The 22,668-nt window shown below is 44.8% G+C and overlaps 1 protein-coding gene across 1 annotated transcript in view; it reads right to left on the bottom strand.

The window, feature by feature from the left end:
* Positions 1 to 1,388: 1,388 nt before the first annotated feature.
* Positions 1,389 to 22,668, bottom strand: part of FNDC1 (fibronectin type III domain containing 1) — a 1,187,183-nt gene continuing 1,165,903 nt past the window's right edge. The window contains exons 19-20 of the mRNA XM_085611596.1: positions 22,271 to 22,393; positions 1,389 to 4,525 (exon numbers count right to left, since the gene is read on the bottom strand). Of these exons, the coding sequence (XP_085467722.1) occupies positions 4,410 to 4,525; positions 22,271 to 22,393 (239 nt within the window). The 3' untranslated portion in view covers positions 1,389 to 4,409. The remainder of the gene's footprint in view (positions 4,526 to 22,270; positions 22,394 to 22,668) is intronic.

Below are 22,668 nucleotides of genomic sequence, written 5' to 3'. Positions count from 1 at the left end.
TTTCAAACTTGTCAGATTCCCTTTATTTACAGACATGTTTACCGTTAAACCACATCTTAATTGCAATAATAAAAAAGATAATTTTCATTGTTACGAACTCTGGGGCATATCAACAACAACCGGCGATAATTATCGCTCAGCGCTCTTAGCGTGAGGATAATTATCGCCGGCTAGCGTGAATTTTTATCGCTGAGATAGCGTGCTATTAGCAACGCTTATCTCAATAGCGATAAAAATCTACACGCTAACAGGCTAACGTGAGATTATCGCTGGAAACCCAGCGATAATCACACGTTACCTTGTTGATAGGGACAGGAAAACTTAGCCATGATATCCTCCTTCCATAGTATATCATGGCTAAGTCTGAAAATTAGCAGACGTAAAAAAGCAGCGTTAACCGCGGTTAGCGCTGCTTTTTTTGTCTCTAACAGGGTTAGCGACATTCTTGATAATAGGAGAAATGTCGCTTAGCGACATTTCTCCTATTATTTTACTCTGGAACGCCCCCTTTGCATCTCATTAGAGATGCAAGGAGAAGCGTAGAGTAAAAGGGTGCTAACATGCAAATTTGCGTGTTAGCACCCTGTTGTTGATAGGGTGCTAGTTTTATCTCTGCTTTTTTGGCTTTTAAAGCCAAAAAAGCAGAGATAAAGCCCTTGTTGATATGCCCCATAGTATTTCACCCTGTGCCTTTTCAAACAGTAAATCCATTTTGTGAAAAACTTCTATGTTTAAGTGCCGACACATAGTCTACAAGGCACTATGGGGCAGATTTACAAGCCCCTTGCAACACTTTTACGCCGCCGTTGCGTCACTTTTGTGACGCAGCGGTGGCGTAAACCATGGGCCACGTTGTGACTTATTTACAACGTGACGCATCTAGGCAGATGCGTCACATTTTAAAGCCCTGCGCCACATGAAACCTGCGTCAGGTTTCATGTGGGCGTTCTGGCGCATGGTGGGCGTTCCCTCGAAGGAAAGCCCTGTAAAACTGATGCAGTGAAATCTACAAGATTTCACTGAGACAGTTTTACGACGCTGCTGCGTCAAATCCTTACGCCTACTTGAAGCATGCGTAAGGAGTGACGCACCACGTTAAGTATGGGCGGCTCTGTTCGACGCATCCGTGGTGGCACAAGGGGGGGATTCCGTGACGCATCTGTTCTGGCGCATCGCTGCTGATTTGCAGAGATGTGCTAGAAGTTGTAAATCTGCCTCTATGTTTTTTGTGCAGTTTACCATCTTAACTGATGTCATGATGGGTATTTTGAGATGTGTGATGACATGAAATACCTACACATGTTTTAGCAACCTTAATGTATGTGGATGTGTTTCTAGAACAGTGTAATGGGAAATATCAATTAGCTATGTAAACTAACGCAAGTAAAAACAATGGACAACAAGGCATATTTATTTGGGAAACAGGTTGTATAAAGTCCATACTCTTTACACTGTAAAAGCAAAATATCTGAAAACTTACATTTTTAAATATTTATCTCGTTATCGCTGTGAAAAAACGTAAAAACTCTTTTTTAGATTTTTTTTAATAGAAAACATATTGCATGTACATTTACAAGAAGTGCACAAAGCAGTTTAGGGATAACAGCCCTTTGTGTTGTCTGTTGAGGGAGCAGCAAAAGGGTTGTGGTGCCTCGAAATTTTTCGAAATTCGTCTCCCAGGTGCCTGATATTGACCCAGGCCATTTGAGTGTTATTGGCTCTCTAGTGGAAACAGGAGTTAAGTACCCGTAAGGAATTTACAAGATGTTTACTTAACCACTTTCATTGATCAAACCACAAAGCATGCAGGCCATTATCACAAGAACATATTGGAGAAGTAATAAAGTATCCTACAGTACAATAAATTGTAACTAGCACCATTAGACTGGAACTGGGCACCATCCTAACTTAGTAAGTGGCTTAGATCAGCAGATGTGGCTCTTCAGGAGGCTTTCCACAATTCTCTTACTTAGAACTTCTGCCACTTAGCCATTGTCTATCAAATTGGAGATCTAAGTAGTGTGTTTCTCACATTGTCCTAATATCCATAGTTAGAACTACTTTTCCCAGAAAGCATTCCGTTTGGAATGTATGATAGGCCTGATCCAGATCAAGAGGAATTGCGAAGACTTAGCTATGTGACTGTTTGTACTTGATTTGGAGCAGATAATCAAAAATGGTAGAGCTGCAAGGGCACTACCCAGTGCTATATCTGAAAAAAAGTGCAAGGCCTCAAAGTATATATGCTGAGGTTGCTAGATACTAGGACCTCGATTTACAAACACTTTCCATCGGGTTTCAATATTTTTCTAATGAAAGTCCAATGTAAAGTGTTCAGGTGAGATTTACTATCCAACGCTATTCTAACCCAAAGTAACGCAAAGTTGACCAATGCTTTGCCTGGCATATGTTGTATCATAGGGACATTCCATGGGTGGTTCATAGGTGGCACCATACAGTCACTCATGGGGTTTGATACAAATCTTTATCAAGAAAGAATTGTAGACAGGGATTTGTGCCAGAATCGTACACCTCTTCGTGGTAGGCACCAACAAGAAGAAACGTTTGTATTTCTCCCATTTTTCCCACTTTGCATGTGTGCCGCATTGAACAGCACACATAGAAAGTGGGAAAAGGCGTAACCTATAGGTTTTGTACTGGAAGGGAATCCACTGTGCACTAAGATGTGGAGCAGAAAAGTGCCACATCCTAGATATGGCATTGTTCTGCTCTTTCACTCTCACGCAATGGCGGGCAGAAACTTTACTCGCTGCCCTATGTTGCGTCACTTTGTGATGCAGGCTAGCCCTGTTTCCACCTCATTCCTCTTTTTTTCCACCACAATACACTATCTCACTTCCACAGGTTCTTTATCATTCCTGCTTTCTCATTGTGTCCTAGTTTTTCATTCTTTCTCGTTCTCCATCACCCTGTTCTGCTTGTCTATCACTTGCTCTTGCTCAAATTCCAATTATGAAACGTCCTGAACCTCAAAAATGAATGCTGGATCTCCCTACCTCCAACCACTGGAACAAATTAAGCACTGCCACACTAGCCGAATCATCTTTAACATCGTTCTCCACTTCATTGGTAGAGACATTGATCACCTTCCTTGACCTCCACTGCTCTGTGACATGACCTTAGGGAAGTGATATGTAACCCTGGCCGCTGACAATGCTTCACATGAAACTGGCCTTCAGTCGTTAGCAAGTTAGAAGAATTGCTTCTCTACAGTGTACACAAAGGCTACTTTTATGACACATAGGCTACATTTATGACACATTCACACAGCTATGAGGGATGCAGAAGTTCCTTGCAAGTGGAAATTTTTTAGAAATATTTGTTTTGTCAACAAAGTTGATTGCAGTGCACTGTAAGTTTTGTGATAGATGCCCCAGCGCACAGTTTCTCATCATATAATAATTACAAGAAACATAAAATGAAAGAGGCGGAAGAAACAGACTCAGTTGCTTACTCGGATAAATCATAGCTACACTTTGGAAAAGCTCTAAAATAAAGTGGCTTTTTATGGATTCTCGACTGTAGTGCACCGAAATATTTGTATTCTTATCCGTATCAAGTCTTTTATTTTGCAAAAGCTTGGCAGTTATACCTTGGTTGAATATTATAACTTTGTTAGCACCATTATAGTCTCCCTTGATCACAAAATATGTCAAGAAGTTGTCTGTTGTGTCTTAAGTTCAAAAACTGTGCAAAGCGTGCGCATGCTCCATGGAAGACCAGAGAAGTTCCTTATTTGTAACTGCACCCTTTACAAAAAGACATGGATAGCTACAGTAAACATCAGCATTCGTCAGTGGCAGTCTTCTTGACATGCTCAACAGTGAGAAAACACTCTTTCAGATGTCAATGATGATCAAGTTATGTAATTTGTACTTTCTATGTTCATGCTTTCCACCTCGCGGCACAGTACACTGCTGAGGCACCTTGTTACACAAAAGATCTTAGTGTTCCATGACCAGATACATAATCTGTGTACACAATTCAAGAAGGCAAGTATGGTGGGCTAAGTTGACCCCACCACACAGTGTGACATATGGTGGGTCTTTTGCATAGTTGGATTTTGAATCATGAGTTCTTCCCACACAATGCCTTTGTCCTTATGGTTGTTTATTTTTATTTTTGTAAAGAGAAGTTAGGTAGGACAACTGGAAGAGTTTCCTCGCTCCACAGCAACACAATCCTGCTGCACTGCTGTTTGATGATCAATACAGTGTTATTTCTAAGGCTTTTCCTTGAGTCTCAGGAGCATGAAGGCATATTGGTTTTCTGTCTACTTCTTTTCTATTAACAAAGTGCTGACAGTCCTCCAGTGCGCGTCATTCAGAAGGGGAAGTCCAGGGGTGGTTTTGATTCTGCAGAAGATGTGCACTCCAATTTCAAAGTGGCTACCACTTTCCTGGAATTGGCACGCCACATTCATACCATCCTACACAGTAGTACGGAGTTCCATAGCCAATGCGGCCAAACGTCACTGGCTCTTGGCTATACTGGCGATGGTAACCTGAGAAGATGAGAGGACAATACATTAGAAAATGTGATAAGGGCAGACATCCTATAGACTGGTGTACAAAAGCCTGTTGGAGTAAAAATAATTTAGGTATCTGACTGAAAACAACTAATGCACTTTAAGCTGAAATACGAAATGCATTTGAGAAACCAAGCATCGAATATGTTAATTTAATGATTAAAAAAATGGAGTAAATGTTTAACCTCAGCGGTTTAAAGACTATGGGGCAGATTTATGAGCCCCTTGCAACACTTTTGCTCTGGCGTTGCATCACTTTTGTGACGCAGTGGCGGTGTAAACAATGTGGCCAATTTACAACGTGACGCATCTAGGGAGATGCGTCACGTTGTAAACCCCTGTGTCACATTATACCTGTGTCAGGTATAATGTATGGAGGGTGGGCGTTCCCACGCAGGAAAGCCTCGTAAAAGTGACGCTGTGAAATCTACAAGATTTCACTGCGCCACTTCTAGGGCGCCACTGCGTTAAAACCTTATCACTGCTTGAAGCAGGTGTATGGAGTGACACAGTACAGTAAATACAGGTCTCAACATGCATTGCTGGAGTTGCGTCATGCTTGTGACAACTCTAGTAATGCATGACTTTTGGGCCAACAGATGTGTCAGAATTTCTGATGCATCTGTCAATCCTCGCGCCATGGTATTGTAAATACGGCCCATCCATTGTGGCGCAAGGGTATCGCAGGCTGGCGCAGGGGAACTGACGCACCTCTACAGATGTGTCAGTTTCTTGTAAATCTACCCCTATATATTTTAGGGGTGTCAAATAAACAGAATTCAAATCAATAGTGCGATATAAAGATGGGTGTGGAGAAAAAAATGAAATAAAGAGTTGGACCGTAGAAATACAAAAAAGTACAATAGTGTTATGTGCAGAAACATGGAAATTAAGTGTTTGAAATAGGACTTCAATGTGAGGAAAATAACATTATCCTCATCCCAATTGTGTGACATATACAGCTAAGTCTAAGGGGACAGAACACATTGCAAACTGTGATAAGCTTTAGATATGGTCCCTTAGATGGAAGGTGTGTTGTTCTAGTATACTAATTAGGTAAGAAGTTTGATATGGTGCTTGTCCTAAAGCAGTTTCAATGAAAGATTCTGAGCTTAATATCTGACAGTTATGGAACAAAGTAACATGTTTTACCCCAGACAACTGTGTACATGTACCATCCAGGCGAACACACTCACAATGTGACACCACAACTTGTAAAACATTCCATGAAATGTTGTACATTACAACACTTCAGTCGTGAAACATCAAAAACACTGTTCCACATTACGTCTGTTCTGTACACCGAAGCATCATTGAAACCACAAAGTGCACATCACAGTGCAACAGTCAAAACAAAAAAAGAACTTGGATCTAGACTCCAACACAGGGAAAGATGGAGCTCCTTGTCGGAAGAACATACAAACCAAAGTTCACGGTACTAATAAATGCATATCTTATTTAATTACCTCATAAGTCTCCACCTATAGGTTATGGACACACTATAGGTGAAAACATTTTGAGTAATTAATCAAGGTTCTACATGAATACATTATACTGTTTCTAATTATATAAAGCACCAACAGAAAGAATATCCTATAGATTACACCTCATGAAAGTAAAATAAAATACAGTATACCACTTTCTTTTGGTTCCTCGTTGCTCCCTTTTATATATTAGTATAACCAAAAGCTTTTTTAAATGCCCATAGAAGACCCAATACTTCTTTTAAGGCATTCTCTTATATAGACATATTTTTAGGAGTAACTGGAATACATTACTTCATAAGGCCATAGCCTGTCTTCACTTAAATCTTCCTATGTGCAGTCTTGTTAAAATTACACGCCTCCTGTCCTGCTTGACCTTTCCAAATCCTTGGACACCGTCTACCATCCAGTTAGTTCTGAAACATTTAGGGGTATATTCACAAGAACGTGTGATAAACAACACCAAAAAATGATAACGCAACTTTACACATCACAGCCTATCGCGGGAAAATAACCCTGTGTCAACGTGGAATTCACAACAAGGCGGTACTATGCAATAGTCTGCCAACACCATGGACAATGTCCGCGATATAACCACCTCAATGGAGATAAAAACACAAATCACAACACAAAAAAACCTGCGATGGGCCAAAGCGCCATAAGTAAACAGTGACAACCAGCGCGAGGGCAGCAATACTCACGCGTAATGCGGAAAAAAGCACACGAACAGCCTACGGAAAATGCCTCAGAAAAATAAGATATCAACTGCGGAGTACCACGGATGCACCCTGACCGACTGCAGAGGACAACATGTACCCCACAACATCCAAACACTGTGGAAGAACAGAACCGACAGGCACACCACATGAAAGAGACCAGTGGCAGACAACTCAGAGCCGCAGGGGCGACTCACCCACCGTGCAGCATACGCACATAAGCAGAAGTGCACCTAGACATTGACAACATCTCGGTACAAACAGCAACACTTCCAAAACAGAAAACAGGACCCAACTGGTGCCGCAAGTGTGCACAACATGGCAAATCACATCTGTAACCGCAGGAAAATTGAACATGACAATGTACAAGTACAACCTGTAACCGGCAAATATGTTTTAATCACACATGCTGTGCAATTGGACATATTGTATCGTCGCATGATTGCCATGGACAACCACAATGTGACGTGCTCATGAGAAGTAAGTGTCAATGATGGTGTTCCTACGGGCCATTCCTGCCGCAGCTGCAGGGGGAAGTGGGCCACCTGTCCCATCGTCACCATCACCGTCTGCTACCTCTGGAACTGGGATCCATGGGGCATTGGTGCAAACACAGATGTTGTGCAACACACAACATGCAACGATAATCTTGCACACGATGTCCGAGCTGTACAGGAGCTTTCCACCTGTGCCATCCAGGCACCTGAAATGTGACTTCAACACCCCAAATGTGCGTTCAACGATGCCCCTGGTGCATATGTGGGCCGCATTGTACTGTCTCTGGGTGGGTGTGTTCGGGTCTCGGAGGGGTGTCATCATCCAAGGGCAGAGTGCATATCCTTGATCACCTATGACAGTGCAGGGAGAAAAGAGTCAATACTTGGTGCAGCAGGATGTGATGGCAGGCCCACTAATCCAGTGACGCCTGTGCTGGCTGTGTGTGGGGTGTAAGTGTAACCAGCCCTCAGGGAGTAGCTGGTGCTGGCAAGAACTCCAACAGTCATCAGGTACTCAGAAATGCAATGTCAGAACCACAAGAGGGAAAGACTTGAGTCGCACCGGGCTAGTGGCCACGGATGCACAGTGGCTGACATGGGCCCACCGCCACGGGACGCTGATCTGCTGGAGACTGGGGTAGGGTCATGAGGGCCAAGCAGGGCCTCGCATGTGACACAGGTGCTTTCCATGGAGGGTCCCGGGGGAGAATGGGAGGTCTACCCCCAGGGTATTATGCAGAGGGCACATGCCAGCTGTGACCGGCAGCATGGTGGATACGAATGTCACAGACCCATGCCAGACACCAAGTCCGTACCTGCTCGTTGCTGATGACAACCCCCAGGCCACAGGCTCCTACACCAACAATGTCCCGCCGGAGGATGACGGTCACTCATGGCGCACAGGGTTAGTGGCACCACGGGTCGCAGGCTTGCGTTGAACAGGGTTAGTGGCACCACGTGTCACTGGCTTGCCTGGAACAGAGTTAGTGGCACCACCTGTCTCCGGCTTGTGTTGAACAGGGTTAGTGGCACCACGTGTCGCAGGCCTGCGATATGGAATTATGCCTGACTGATCGAAGGGAGTGTGGTGCTGTTGCTGCTGCCACGGACTTGGGGTCACTGCCATTCTGGACTCAGGACACAGTTCCACATGTGGGACCTACTGGGCCGAAGAGGACGCCGGCGGAGCATGTTAATAAGAAAGGAGTAATGTGGGCCAGCATCAGGGGGGCCAGAAATGGTCTGCGGAGGCTGCAGAGGTCACGGAACTGGGGCTTGGAGCTTGCACTGGCACGTGGTGGGCCCTCTTTGACACACAACGGTGTCGGCAGGTGAGCAGTGCGGCTCTGGTGCGCTGGGGCGGGCAGGCCTGGTCTGTGCATCAGCATCCTGGGGTGCAGCAGGCGCACAGGGTCGCAGGCCCCGCTGCTCACGGCATCGGCCTCATGGCAGACGGCAAGGCACCGCACTGTCAGTGACATTGCCCTTCCAGGGAGTAAATCATGCTCTGCGCAACAGGGTTTTTGACCACACCCCTGCACAGCCCTGGTGTACACAGGGCCAACCCACTATGCTCACGCACACAAGGGGGATTGCAGTGTGCAACACTTCCACTATCTGACCCACGGCCTGGGGTGACATGGTTGTGTCCACTGCTCACTACTCTCCAGTCACCAGCAGTTGTGGTCTGCATGGATATGTCTGTGGTTTGCAAACCCATGCCTGTCCTGCACATCCACGTCTCACTTGTCGTTGTGTACATTCTCATGCACAGGTCACTTGTATCCTCCGCACATGGCTGCATTCCGCATCTCCGCACGTTCAGCTGTTGTGTGGCTGTGATGCCATGATATTTCTGTATTGCGTGCAGGAGTAGCCCAGGATGACCATGGAGTGGTGTTGTCGTGTCTGGTGGGTGCTCGTGTTGTTTGACATGTTGTATGTGTTTGGTCACGTGTGCATTCCCACAGTTGTGCGTTGTGGGTTGGTGGCTTTGGGGTGTGTGATGTGTTGATTTTGCACTTACCAACGAGCAGTCCAGTTCCATATGTGCCATCCTGGAAGCGCTTGTTGATGATGGACTGTCGGTAGATGTAGGAATCGTGCACACTGCCGAGGTAGTTAGTGACGACATTGGTGAAGAGTCCCCGGTGATCCACTATTGCCTGCACATTGATGGAATGAGTGTGCTTTCTGTTGCGGTAGTGATGTGCGGTATTCGCAGGGGGCACAAGTGGGACATGTGTGCAGTCAATTTCCCACAACGCAGCCGGGAATACAGCTATGGCGTAGAAGCCTTGCTTTGTCTCCAGCTGTTCCTGCGCACTGTTGGGGAAGTGAAGGTACTGGGGTATGAAGCTGAGGATGGCATCCCAGACAGGTGTGATGAACTTTGATAAGGCTGGCTGTGAGACCCCCTACGACTCTGGCAGTTGTTGGTCGGAAGGTTCCAGAGGCCAACATGTGCAGCACAGCCAGCAGCTTTGACTGAGGAGGGATGTTGGTTCTCCGCTGTGTTGGGACCGTCAGCCTGTGGGCGATGTGGGTCATGATGCGGAGGATGGTTGTCCTTTTGAGCCTGTAGTGGGCAATGACTTCCTTGGGTGTCAGGTCTGTGAGAGTGGTGCATTTTCAGTAGATCAGCTGTCTTACTCTGCGCTGCCTCTGTGGTGGTCCGGGGGCGGGTCTGGGTCCTGGGGGTTGTGGGGGTCCTGGGAGTGGTGGCGGTGGGTGTTGTGGCCCTGTTGGGGCTCCGAGCTGCATGATGCGTAGCTCCATGGCGTTGTTTGTTCTTCGGGTGTGGCTGTGTGCGGGGCTCCGTTGCCTACTGCAGGTAGTCTTACGTCTTTACACCTGCTTGAGGCAGGTGTTAAATACCTGCGGCTACCGCGGCTTATCGCATGTTTTTGACTCGCATCGTGGATATGGCATTCCGTTGTGAAAGTGGTGTTGTGGTTTTTTCATGTGTTTTTGCACGGGAACACCTACTCTGCATCTCATTAGGGTTAGTTGGTGGTGTCCACTGTGGAGATAGATATTGGGGTAGTTATCGAGGGAATACTGGCAATGTCTGCAGTTTGCACCAGCTTGTGAATGGGTGTTAGATCTATCTCCACTTTTGATGCATTAAGGTGGAGATAATTCAGAGATAAGTCCTTGTGAATATGCCCCTAAATGTCTACCATCAACTCTGATATGTACCCAGGAAACACACAAAGTTCAGAACTCAGTCACCATCCTGCAAACCCTATTTCACAAACCACCACCAGCTCGTTTTCATAGGAAGCACAAGATTAGCACTCTTGTTCTCTTTGTTGGGTCCCTCAGGGCTCTGTACTCTCTCGCATAATTTTCTCACTCGGCATGGAAACACTTGGGTTTGTTCTTGCTGACAGCAACATCAGAATCCACCAATTTGCTGAATACAACTCTACCTCAAAATCATCTCAATCAATCACTTACAGGGATGCACTCTCAAACTCATCCAGGTCTGTATTTCAACTATCCATTTAACTATCTGAATGTCAATCTATCAAAGACCGAATTCCTCCTGTTCTCCAACAATGCAAAATAGTGTCAGATTTTAGCCTTCCTATCCAACTTAAAGCTAGATGGCTTCACCCCAGGTTAACCAATGCTATGTCACTCTCGTTCACCATGGACACTGACCTCTTATTTAAATAACACATCACCTGGAACACCAGGACAGGATGGTTCTAACTCATCCTCCTGAAAAAAAGTAAATGTTCCCTTCCAAAGTCCTGGTTCTCTCTCATCTGGATGGTGGTGTTCAATTGGCTCACATACACTGCACTAGCATCCCTGAAAGACACACCACATACAGTAGCACAGCTTATCCTGAGCTGACATATTACACCTACTTTAGAGAAACTACACTGGCTCCGATCCAGGCCTGTGTTGTGTTCAAAACATGCAGCATCACTAATAAGGCCCTCAGGGGCAAGACTGTGTTCTACTTGGCCAACAAACTAACCATCTTAAGAGGACAGCACCACGCTTGGGAGAATGGAGCGTGCCTGGCTCCAAGATGACCGTAAGTTAGAGCTCCGCAAGCCCGGAAACAATCCTGCACAATCCTGCTTCCCAAATGGGAATAAATCCCCCTGTGATTGCTAAACGGACTCTCCTGTCTTCCCTGCAGTGCCTGACAAGGTGTTTACTGTCCGCCTTACTTGAGAGAGGCCGGGCGTTCGAGGCGGAGGCGTGGTGTGTGTGGAGCCCTGCACGCAGAGTGCAGATCGCCTGTGGGCTCTCTGTTTGGCTGCGCAGCAAAGTCTAGGCTGTGCCCGGCTTACCGGGGCCCTGGAGAGAATCAGGAGAGGTGGGCTCTGCTTCGCCGGAGCTGGCGCCGATGATCGCTGGTCCAGACGAGAGAGGGAGGGCCATGCGCACTGGACTGGGTGCGGTCACCTGTGCCTGCCAGGGGCGTCCAGGGCCTCTCCTGCGCCCACTCAGAAACTGGTGCTGCTGAGCCCCTACGGCAGTAAGTGACCTGGGGCAGTGGGGAGGGCCGGGCTGCCGTAACGGCCGTAGAGCGCACCGCTACAGATACTGGATGCGAACGGTGAGGCCAGCAGAGAGCGACCAGTGCCCAGGGCATTGGGGGACCTACAACGCCTTATCCATGAGATTCTGGGCCCTCGTATGTTGGTTAATCGGGCTTCGGGGTGTTTAAATCCCTGCGCAACACCAATTTGAGGAGAGAAAGCCCATAACTTTATGCTTAGTGAGCCCAAGAGAAAATCAGGGAGGAGTATAGCAATTGCTCTAGTCACTACCAGGCCATACAACATATCGGGTGGGGGAGAACCTGGATTACAGTCTGCTCTGACTGGAGGGGGAACTGAAGGGGCACTGAAACCACACTGGGGACTGGTGGTGGGCCCTGGGGTTCCCTCATAGTGATTAGCAGTTTAGGAGTCACAACACATAGACCATCCCCTAGGCAGCTGGTGAGTGGCCACAGCGGAACCCTTTAAGAACAGTGAGTCTGGGGGTGGGGTCCCTACCTGGTTCCCCCCCTGCTGCGAGTGGTCCCCCTTTGGACTGAAACTGCAAGCAGCAGAACTGCAACCGGGGATTACAATGGAATCTGGCTGATCTGCCACACACCCAATCTCGCTGCCCAACTGCTCCGTACCAAAAGTAGACACCAGCACGAAGGAGTGACAATGGGCAGAACTGAGAATCACAGTCCAAGCTGCAATTTGAACCAAGGAAAACACCCAGACAGCAAGACATTGAAAAAAAACCCACCAGAATCCAGATCGGAGGCTGGCGACTCGCCAGGGAATACTGACTCGAAGCAAATCCTAGCTGCTTTGCAACACAGCTTGAATAAAATGGACTGGAAAATTGATGCACTATTATACCGCATGGACAGAATGTCCGAGCGACTCGACAAGCATACGGAGCGCCTGGATGCTGTCAAGCAATGAGTGTCTGAAGATGAGGAAGCATTCAGTGTGGGCTCACAGTCACAAAAAAAATGGAGAAACTTCTACGGAGTGTCCAAGCCAAAGCGAAGGACTTGGAGGCTCGCTCAAGGTGCAATAATATCCGCATAGTTGGGATACCAGAGTCCACGAATATCACAAACATGGAGCGTTATGTGGAGCAATTATGGGCCACACTATTGGGCAGGCAGAACTTCCAAACATGTTTGTGGTAGAGCGCGCACATAGATCACTGGCTCCAAAACCAGCCCCAGGTGTGTCACCGCATCCCATCATTGCGAAGCTCCTTTATTACAGGGACTGTGACATGGCCCTCCGTAAAGCCAGAGAACTACAGGAACTGTGACAGGAAGATATGAATATCTCCATTTGCCCTGACTTTACACAAAAAGTGCAGGAGGCCCGGCATCTGTTTGCTCCAGTGAAGAGGCTGCTGGAGTTGTGCTTAGATTATAATATGATATACCCTGCAAAGCTCTGAGTAATGGTAGAGGGGACACTGCATGTCTTTTTTGACCCTAAGCAGGTACTGCACTTTATAAAAAAAGCTTGATGGCACGGCACATAAGAAGGGTTACTCTAACCCACAACTCAAAAAGGAAGGAGGCATGTCACAGCATGAAGATTAGCACAGCGGCTGGTTCTATCAAAGGGCACAGGAAGGAACAGAACTCAATAGGGTCTTGGTGCCGTATATCTAATCTCACTTGGCATGCATAGCTGGCTCGATGATGGCCACACGATGAGCTCTTGTGAAAGGACATAACTATCTGAACAGGGTGACTATACAGGATGCTAAACTGAACCCCTACCTAATATGTGACTTTAAAATAAAAAAGATGCAGTAGCTGAGGTATCAGCGGAAGGAGGGCCTCGGGTGGTTCTCCTCCACTTAAGCTGGTGCAGTTTCTATCCTGGTCAAGAAATAGCTTGGCACAAAATAGGCTACAGTCGGGAGTGCTGTAATCCTAATGAAAGGTGGGAAGCATTTGCTGATATACACTAAACAGTATATCCAGGCTGCGGAGTTTTCATCCACCCTCGAGTGTGATCCACACTAGGTGAGTAATGTTCTTGTTGCTGAATGTATTAATTGATGGTTTGCTCTGGGAGGGGGGTGGGCGAATAGTCGATTATGCAAAGTTTGAGGCTGCATAGCATGAGAGGAGGGAAGGTAGGTGTTGGGTATTCAAGCTGTTCATGTTGGGGCACTTGGTGGCACATCCTGAAACACACATGGACACATAGCAAGAGGTACCTTAGAGATGGCAAAACTAGAGGTGAAACATAAGATGAGTAATAGAGTACGATTCCTGACCTGGAATGTTAGAGGACTAAATAAGCATAGGAAAATTGGGAAAGTTATAGCAAACCTTAAACGACATAAGGTCGATATTGCTATGCTCCAAGAGACCCATTGGGCCCCTAATAGCAAAATGCTTTCATTTGGATACCTACAAGGTATTGTTCACTCAGCAGGCTTTACATCACATGCTAGGGGAGTTCTTATATGGCTTAATTCGAAATTAGGCGTTACACTGCAATATTTACAACTAGATCCTAATGGTAGGTTCATTATTGCTAAATGTCACAAAGTGGGACAGGCAGTCACATTAGTCAATGTATATGGCCCTAATTATGATGAAACACAATTTTACCTGACATTGGGCTCACTATTAATGCGAGAATAAGGTTCACCTATGATATAGGGGGGTGATTTTAATTGAATATTAAACCCAGACAAAGACAGATAAAAAGGTCGCCCTCACCACCAAGCGGCGGCAGCTGGCGCGACAGCAGAGATAATTGAACAATTAGGCCTCATAGAGGTTTGGAGGTAGAGTTTTCCAGATACTTCAAGATTCACTCATTACTCAGCTAATTGCGATACACATACCCGTACAGATTTCTGGCTGATTACCAGGAGCCTGATCCCACTTGTTGCCACCTGTGACACACTGCCCAGAACATATTCCGATCACCAGCCGTTTACTTTAGAGATAAACTTGTGTGCGGGGACAGCCGCTCCCTTCCTATGGAGACTCTTTGATGGACCCGTTTTTTAAATCAGAAATGGTACAGTTGATTGAGGTGTTTTTTAAAATAAATATAGGCTCAGTAGACAGCTTTGCCACAGTATGGGAAACGGTTAATGTATATGTCAGGGGTATGACAATTTCCAAACACGCGGGGGTACTCCGGGCATTACGAGAGAGGTTATCGAGGCTAGAGAGGGAGATAGCAAGCATAGAACAAGCCCACCACCAAACTGGGGATACCAAACTCCTAGATGATATTAAAAAGGTTGTAGAGGAATACCAGGACACTGCGGATGGTGAGAGGAAACACCTGGGTAAATATGCGCCGGCCAGAGAACACCCATGTGCTACGCTAGCATGACTCATGCAACCTTAAAGAGAGGCCGTGGTGATTTTAGAAGTTACAGTTGAGGCAGGACACAAAATTACCTCTCCCAGGGCTGTGGCTGGCAGTTTCCATAGATATTATTCTGAATTATATATCAGTAAGACGACTGCTGACGATGAGGCAATCTGACACTATCTACAGCACATACAGATGACATGGCTCACCAATGCCCATAGGGAACACCTTGTGGCACCTCTTCATCCTAGTGAAATCCGAGGCGCCCTCAAAACGATGCATACAGGAAGTGCCACTGGGATGGAGGCCTCACAGTCACGTTATATCATGCCTTTCAGGAATTACTCATCCCACACTTAACGACCCTTTATGAAGATATGGTTCAGAATGGGGAGATGCCCCCCACCATGAGGGAGTCACTGATCATTATACTCTTGATGCCTGGTAAGCCCCAAGATGCCTGCTTCTAATACAGACCACTGTCGCCTTTAAAGGGAAACACAAAGAGTTTTGCGAAAATGCTGGCGAACCGCCTGTCACCCATAATCCCTCTAGTAGTAAAACTGGGACAGGCTGGCTTTGTCCCCAGGCGAAATATTACTTTTAATCTTCGCACTATCATCAGAACAATCCAAAGGATAGACTTAGCAGTCAAAGCTGTAGCAGTGTTCCCGGATGCCGAAAAGGCGTTTGACTCGGTGGAGTGGGCACTCATGAAAAGAGTCCTAAATAGGGTGGGGAGGTGTTCCTACGATTGGTCATGATGCTTTAAATAGCGCCGAGGGCAAGAGTGAGGGTGGGCAGCACCGTCACAAGCCCATAGTTATTTCACGAGGAACCCGCCAGGAGTGTCCTCTATCTCCTTTGCTATATGCACTAGTTGCAGAACCACTCCTGAGTGCATTAAGGGAATACCATGGGCACAAGGCGGTGTGATTTCCAGGATACCAATAATAGTGTTGGCATATGCGGATGACACCTTGATATATGCCCGTGAGCGGGAAAGGAATCTCAGACCTGTTCTCGCAGAAGTTACACAAGTTGGGCAGGTCTCAGGACTTTGTATTAATTGGTTGAAATCCATAATTTTTCCTTTAACCCCTTGCACTGCTCCGATACAGCTTGACCTACCCGCACATTGGTCCACGGACTCAATACGCTGTCTGGGAGGCAAATTCACACAAACTCCGCCACAGTGCTCACGGAGAACTTTGGGAAGGCTATTTCTAAACTCGGGATGACATAGACAGATGGCTTAAACTGCCCCATTCGCTATTGGGATGCATCTCTATTATGAAAATGGCAGTCCTGCTTAGATTTCTCTTTCTATTCTTAAATATACCTATGACTCTCCTGGGTATATATTAACTACACTAAGATCCCTGATGATTAGGCTAGCATGGGCGGGCAACCAGCCGAGGGTTAAGTGGGAAATGTTGATGTCACCTTACTCCGTGGGGGGCCTCAACGCACCAGAAGTTAGAACTATACTATAGCGTAGGTCAAGCCTCACAAGCATACATTTGGATGCATGGGCTGGAGGATTTACCTCACAGGTACATTGAAAGAAAAGCGGCTGACCCTGCTACCCATCCGCAAGTCATTTTTCACCCACCCAAAAGGAAGCATGGTGTTTTAGACTCCTTAAATGCCACAACCCATGCATATGAAAGCCTGCTGGAAAAACAGGAAGGTGTGCTGCTATATTCAGCATCTATACTACTGGAGTGGTGTACGTGGTTTCCAACGGGCAAGGAGAAAGAAGTAGCTAGCACACTGCAAAAAATGGGTAGAGTGCAGTTGGGGGATTCTTTGTAGTGGAGTGGTTTGCAAATGGAAAGATATACCAAAAGAAGGGATAGTTTCATCGCCGCTAGACCGATTTCACTATCTCAGGATGAGACATGCGTGGCGTGAACAGCTGGGAGACAAACTGCAGGAGCCTGCAGAGATACCGATAGTCTCCTACATCATACAGGCAACTACCCCCAGAAGACAGTAACCAGAATGTATGGTTTAGCTCAGGACAGTAAGGAAACGCTATTACTAAAAAATCAACAGGACTGGCAAAAAGACTTTGTAGTGATTAATGAAAAGTGCTGGCAATATTGTTGCACAGCCTCTAAGCACACATCTCTAAATAGTAGACACAGGCTGATACACTTCAAATACATAAATAGGGTGTATTACAAACCAGAAAAACTTTGCAAATATGGTCTGCGGGTCTCTGCGGCATACCATCGATGCTCGGAAGAGACAGCTGGATTTAATGCATGTTGCATGGTATGGCCCGAGAATCCTTAGTTTTTGGGAGGGAATCTTTCATAAACTAAGTGAGATTACAGGACATACCCTTGTGCCCAGCCATCTGCTGGCCCTGCTAGGGTTAGATACAGATATAAATAACGGTATTAGGAAATTGGTAGCGATAGGGCTGCTATTGGCTAAATGAAGAGTTACGATGAGATGGGCGAAAGGACCAGTACCAACAATAGATCAATTGATCTCTGATGTGCTTTATTGCAATACACAATCTGACTTATCGAATGAGCTAACACCCCCTCAGAGTCATCCCAAAAGCTTCTGAGGAATAGACCACATTACCTAGTGGGCAAGGAAACAGGGGAAACAGAGGGCGAAAAGGCCATGGAATGATTGATTACATTACAGACTGAATACCATGTCTATGGGCTGAGTACATTGCAATTAATAACCTAAGAATGCATGATTCCTCTATAAACGCTATGTCAGATTGGTTTACTAGGTCGTTGCCTATTTCATTGTAATCATCGTGTCCATGTGCAAGACAAGCTTTAACCTGTACACAATGTACTAGAAAATACTGACATATAAGATAACGCCCGTAAGAGTGTATGCCGTGCTGATGTTAAAACGAATAAACTAATTTTAAAAAAAGAGGACAGCACCAGACTAAAAGAGAAGACATTGCCAGACCGGTAGACTAAACAAAGCAGGAAAGAAAAATACCAATGGTAAGCCTTATATGTCCACGCTCCTAGGATTCTAAACAATATTCTGATCGACAACTGAATTGAGCACACTCTCCACCAATTCAGAAATAGCTTAAAATTCATGTGCTCAAAGAACACAACCCCGTAACTTACACGTTCTCCCCATCTTCCCCCTCCCTCTATTTCCCTACATAATCCCCAGGGTTCTGCTCTTGTACTGAGTCCATTGCCATATAGCTACGTTTGCACTATATACATACATAGATAACAGTTATTTTGAACTGGTATATTAAACAGCCGGCTTTGTGAGATTTCATTGAAATAGCTCACATCTTGCTAGCATCAGAGATGCTATAAACGTGAGATGGGCATACAGCTTCAATTATCTACATGTTTCGAAACCTTCCATATCAATCTTAAAACGCCATCTATTCCATTTGCCTAACAGCACCCAGTTAAACTAATGGTTCAGCAAAAGTGGATCCTCACCAAATTTCCCAATCTAAGTTTAATTCAAAAGTGCTTCATAATGCTGCAGCCTGTCTCTGCTGACCTCTTCCAGAGTAGAGTTTTCGATGTCACAGTCACTCATTTCATTGTCAGATTAGAGGCAAATTCTGGTAGACTACTTGTTAGACATGTCAGCGTTCAATCAAAAAGTTGGACAGGCACTTTTACGTTTTACACGTCTTGGCTGTGGAAAACTCACGATTTCATTTTTCAGTCCTACCTCTCCCATAACATAACATATTGTCATCCTATTACATTTTAATAAGTGCTAGCTTTTGATCTGGAGCAAGTAGGAAAGTCATGTTCGGTGTCTGAGGAATTGTAATTTGAAATCCTCTTTAATGGTAAAGTCAGATTTTAAGTTATAATTCTGAAAATGGCACTTTTAGAAAGTTGGTATTTTCTTGCCCTAACCATTTGGTGTCTGCAGCATGTTCCTGGGTCACATGACTTGGTGTAGTTGGCAGTTGCCCTTTGTGTATTCCTCACAGACAGCATCACAATTTAGGGTCTGGGTGTTGGCAGGATGAGCAATCTCTTATTTGATAAGGGGTGGAGCTGCCACCTACCACAATTGTACCTTAAAGGCACTGGCTCAGCTCACATACAAAGGACTTCACACCAGCATACTGTACCCCCTGACAGACTGGGACCAGGGCAGGGAGGCAGGACATTTCAGACACATCTATAGGGGAAAACTCCAGAAGTTTCTCCCACTTCAAAGTGTGTGCCGTGTATAAATATTGGACCCGTGGACCTACTCTACAGATCACTTCTGGACCTGTGGAAGACTCAGAAGAAGGACTGCTCTGCTGCTTTGCTTTAAGAAGGACTGCTCTGTTGCCCTTTGGCCTGACTAGGAAGGACTGGATCTGCATCTTTAACCAAGGACCCACAGAGTGCTTCCAAGAACTAGTTGGCTGGCATCCTATCAGAGCCTAAGGGCAGAAAAGGCTCCAACGATCTTGAACCCTGCACCTGGGCTCTGCCTGCTGTGAGTCCTGACCCCCATAAGTGGTGCCTCCCATGCCCTGGGCCCCTGGATCTGGGATTAAAGTTGCTCTGCCAGGGTAGCTGTGATTTCCATCAGAAACAATGTAGCGTGATGTGACTCTATGCAGACCTTGCCTCACAGCCCCGTAGCTCCTCTTCGGAACAGTTGCTGCATGACGCATCTCAACGCAGGACCTCGCATCACACCTCGGAACCGCCACTGCACGGCATAATGTCCCACTTCAGAGACATAAGGTACGATTCTCTTCTGGCTTAACCTAGTACCTGTATCTGGCAGTGCTCCATTGCTGCAGCCTGAATTTGTCACTTTGTCTTGACCCAGATGACCAAATATCCACAGTTGATGCTTTGTGCTTTTAAGCACTATTTTTACCTAAACCTTTAAAATGTCATATCTCCAGTTCTACTAATCAGACGTTTGTTGTTTTGCTGTCAAAAAATATATTAGTCTTTTTTTCTAAATTGGTTTGGGATATTTCCTTGTCTTGTGTTTTCACATTATTACTTTTTGTGTGATGCATAAATACTTTACACATTGCCTCTAGGGTAAGCCTGACTTCTTTTATGCCAAGTTACCAGAGTTTTAAACATAGGCTCATTTTGTGACTTTATTGGTTCACCCTGATGGGGACTGAAGCTGTTGCCTGAGAAGGGCTCACACACTTCTCAAACAACAACCTCATTTCTCACACTAGCTTATTGTGTAGTCACCTGTATCCAAAAGTAATCTCCTCAGTTCAAACCTTCTCAACTATTCTAAACATGCTCAGAGCAATGCACAGAGCAATAAAGTAGCCTCCAAGTCTTCTATAGTTCCCTATTAACATTGCAACATTTCTTGGTAAATTCTCAACCCCAATAACATCTGCATATGAATCTAGATGAAATACATTTTCAAAAACATGCTATTAAAAGTTATTTTAGATGCTTCAATTCTCAGAGATCATGAGATGGTCCTACATCTATGAGTATTCAAATATTTGAGAAGCGGGCATATGACCCTCGAAATACAATTTTGTCTATTTGTCCTTCAGTAACCAATTACACAAATTGTTCGGCAAAAGTGGGCCTTCACAAATTTCCCCATGTACATTTACTTCAAAAGATTATACAGGAAGATTTTATTTTTATTTTGTACCCCTGTAAGAACACCCGAGCAAATTGCAGCCCACACCATATTTCCTAATTACCACAATCTGTTGAATTTCATATTACACAAGCACATAATTATTGATTTTTCGGCACCCAGACTCCTTGTAACATGGCCAACTGCCAACTTAACTAATACCCGAGGCTTTCCCATTTGGTAATGCTAGTCTTGACCAAGTCTTATTAAGACATTCCGCAACAGCATGGAGAACAGGCAAAACCTTTTACTTGCTTTTCAAAGTGTTTTCAATAAACATAGTATCACTAGCAAGAGTTTCATTAAACCATTTCAGTTTAATATTGAGATAAACTAAACCCCAAGTATGTGTAGGCTTTAATCCTTTCATATGTCATATGATTCTTTCTATTGCAGAGGTGTATTTTTCCTGTGAAACAGCTAATTTTATCTTTCGCCAGATTCACCTGAAGATTGTTCTTAATAGTATATCCGTTCAAGACAGTAAGATTTTTCTGCAAGCTTATCAAAGTATAATCATGGTATATTATATAGTCAGGGTGCATAGGACATATATTGGTATGCTTCCGTATCTTGATGGAAAGTATATCATAGCATGTAATTTTTTTAATTTCAAAATAAGAATACAGATCTACTTTAATCCATGATCTGTAAACCTTGTAAGATATTTCTGCCTTGTAATCGAATATTTCATCAAAGTATGACTATGAAGATTGACCCAATATTGAATTCTACTGAGGATCCAATGTACAAACTAGTGCTTTCATATGCTTCTAAAAGATTCCAGGAGACACGAAGGGGTCAGAGTGCTGAGCAATAGATACTTAGGTCTCAGTCAGTAGCACAACAAGCTTGGAATCTTTTGGATGGTATTGGAATATAGAATGATCAGAAATACATATTTCATGCAAATTGCCCCATTTGTTAGTTAGCTGTGTTGTAAGGGGAAGCATCTAGAGAGTTTTCGTTCATTTGGCAAACTTTCACTTTCTGAGGAGCCCAAGCTTTAATTTCAAATTATTTGAAGTGCAGTATGAAATCCATCTTGTGATAGCTGCCAAATTGCCTGGAGAAAGATGACCCTCAACTATAGACATAAGATGGGCTATCTCATGCACTGCAAAATATAGTTTTAGTATTACATCTATAATGTTACAGACATAATAAAAATTAAGGTAGACCACCTATTAAGAACAGGGTAATCACAATTGGGCCCTGCACTCATCTGCAGGATATTTAAATAAACATATCACTGATATATATGTTTAGATACCCGAGGAACCAATCTCATCGAACTGTGAAAATGTTGGTGGTTCTTTGCACACCCAAAGCCTTTTAAAAATTAGTGTGTGATTCCGATTAAGAAGTTCCCCAAAACTTACAGTGCATGTTTTTAATATTGTCCAATTGTAGATATTTTTAAAATAGTAAATTCAATATGTCACAGTCACTTGGGAGATCACTAAATGTGGGTAAGTGGATGTACATATCACTTGGAATATATCCATAATTGATTTTCTTTTACAGAAGTCATTGTACTTACCATTAATGGGCAGCAGTGTTTGTGTGTAGGATTGAGGTCCTGTTCTTCCATCTTTGTAGGCATCCACAAACTGGCAATGATCTTCACCCCTACCCCAGCTGTCTCCAATGCTGTAAAAGGTATCTAGGAGAAATCATGAGCAACTTTAGCCTCACAGTTGTATTCTGTGTGTATGATTTTTTTTCAGGTCTCAGACTACCTAGCATTTCCATATTTTAAATGACCCAGCACATTCTTGTGTTTGTCATTTGAGTCATGATTGCATCATACAATCATATTTCTGAATTTTCAACTTTTGCAAAAAAGGAGCCAGGGAGGCTGTTGGTCAACAACAGCAACATTTTTATTGTCAGATTGTAGCCACTATTTGCAGCAATATCAAAACTCTCCAAATAATA

Source organism: Triturus cristatus, chromosome 6 (assembly GCF_964204655.1).
Source record: "Triturus cristatus chromosome 6, aTriCri1.1, whole genome shotgun sequence".
NCBI classification, from domain to species: domain Eukaryota; kingdom Metazoa; phylum Chordata; class Amphibia; order Caudata; family Salamandridae; genus Triturus; species Triturus cristatus.
Note: the sequence above shows the minus strand (reverse complement) of the source record. Positions and strands in the feature narration are given on the sequence as shown.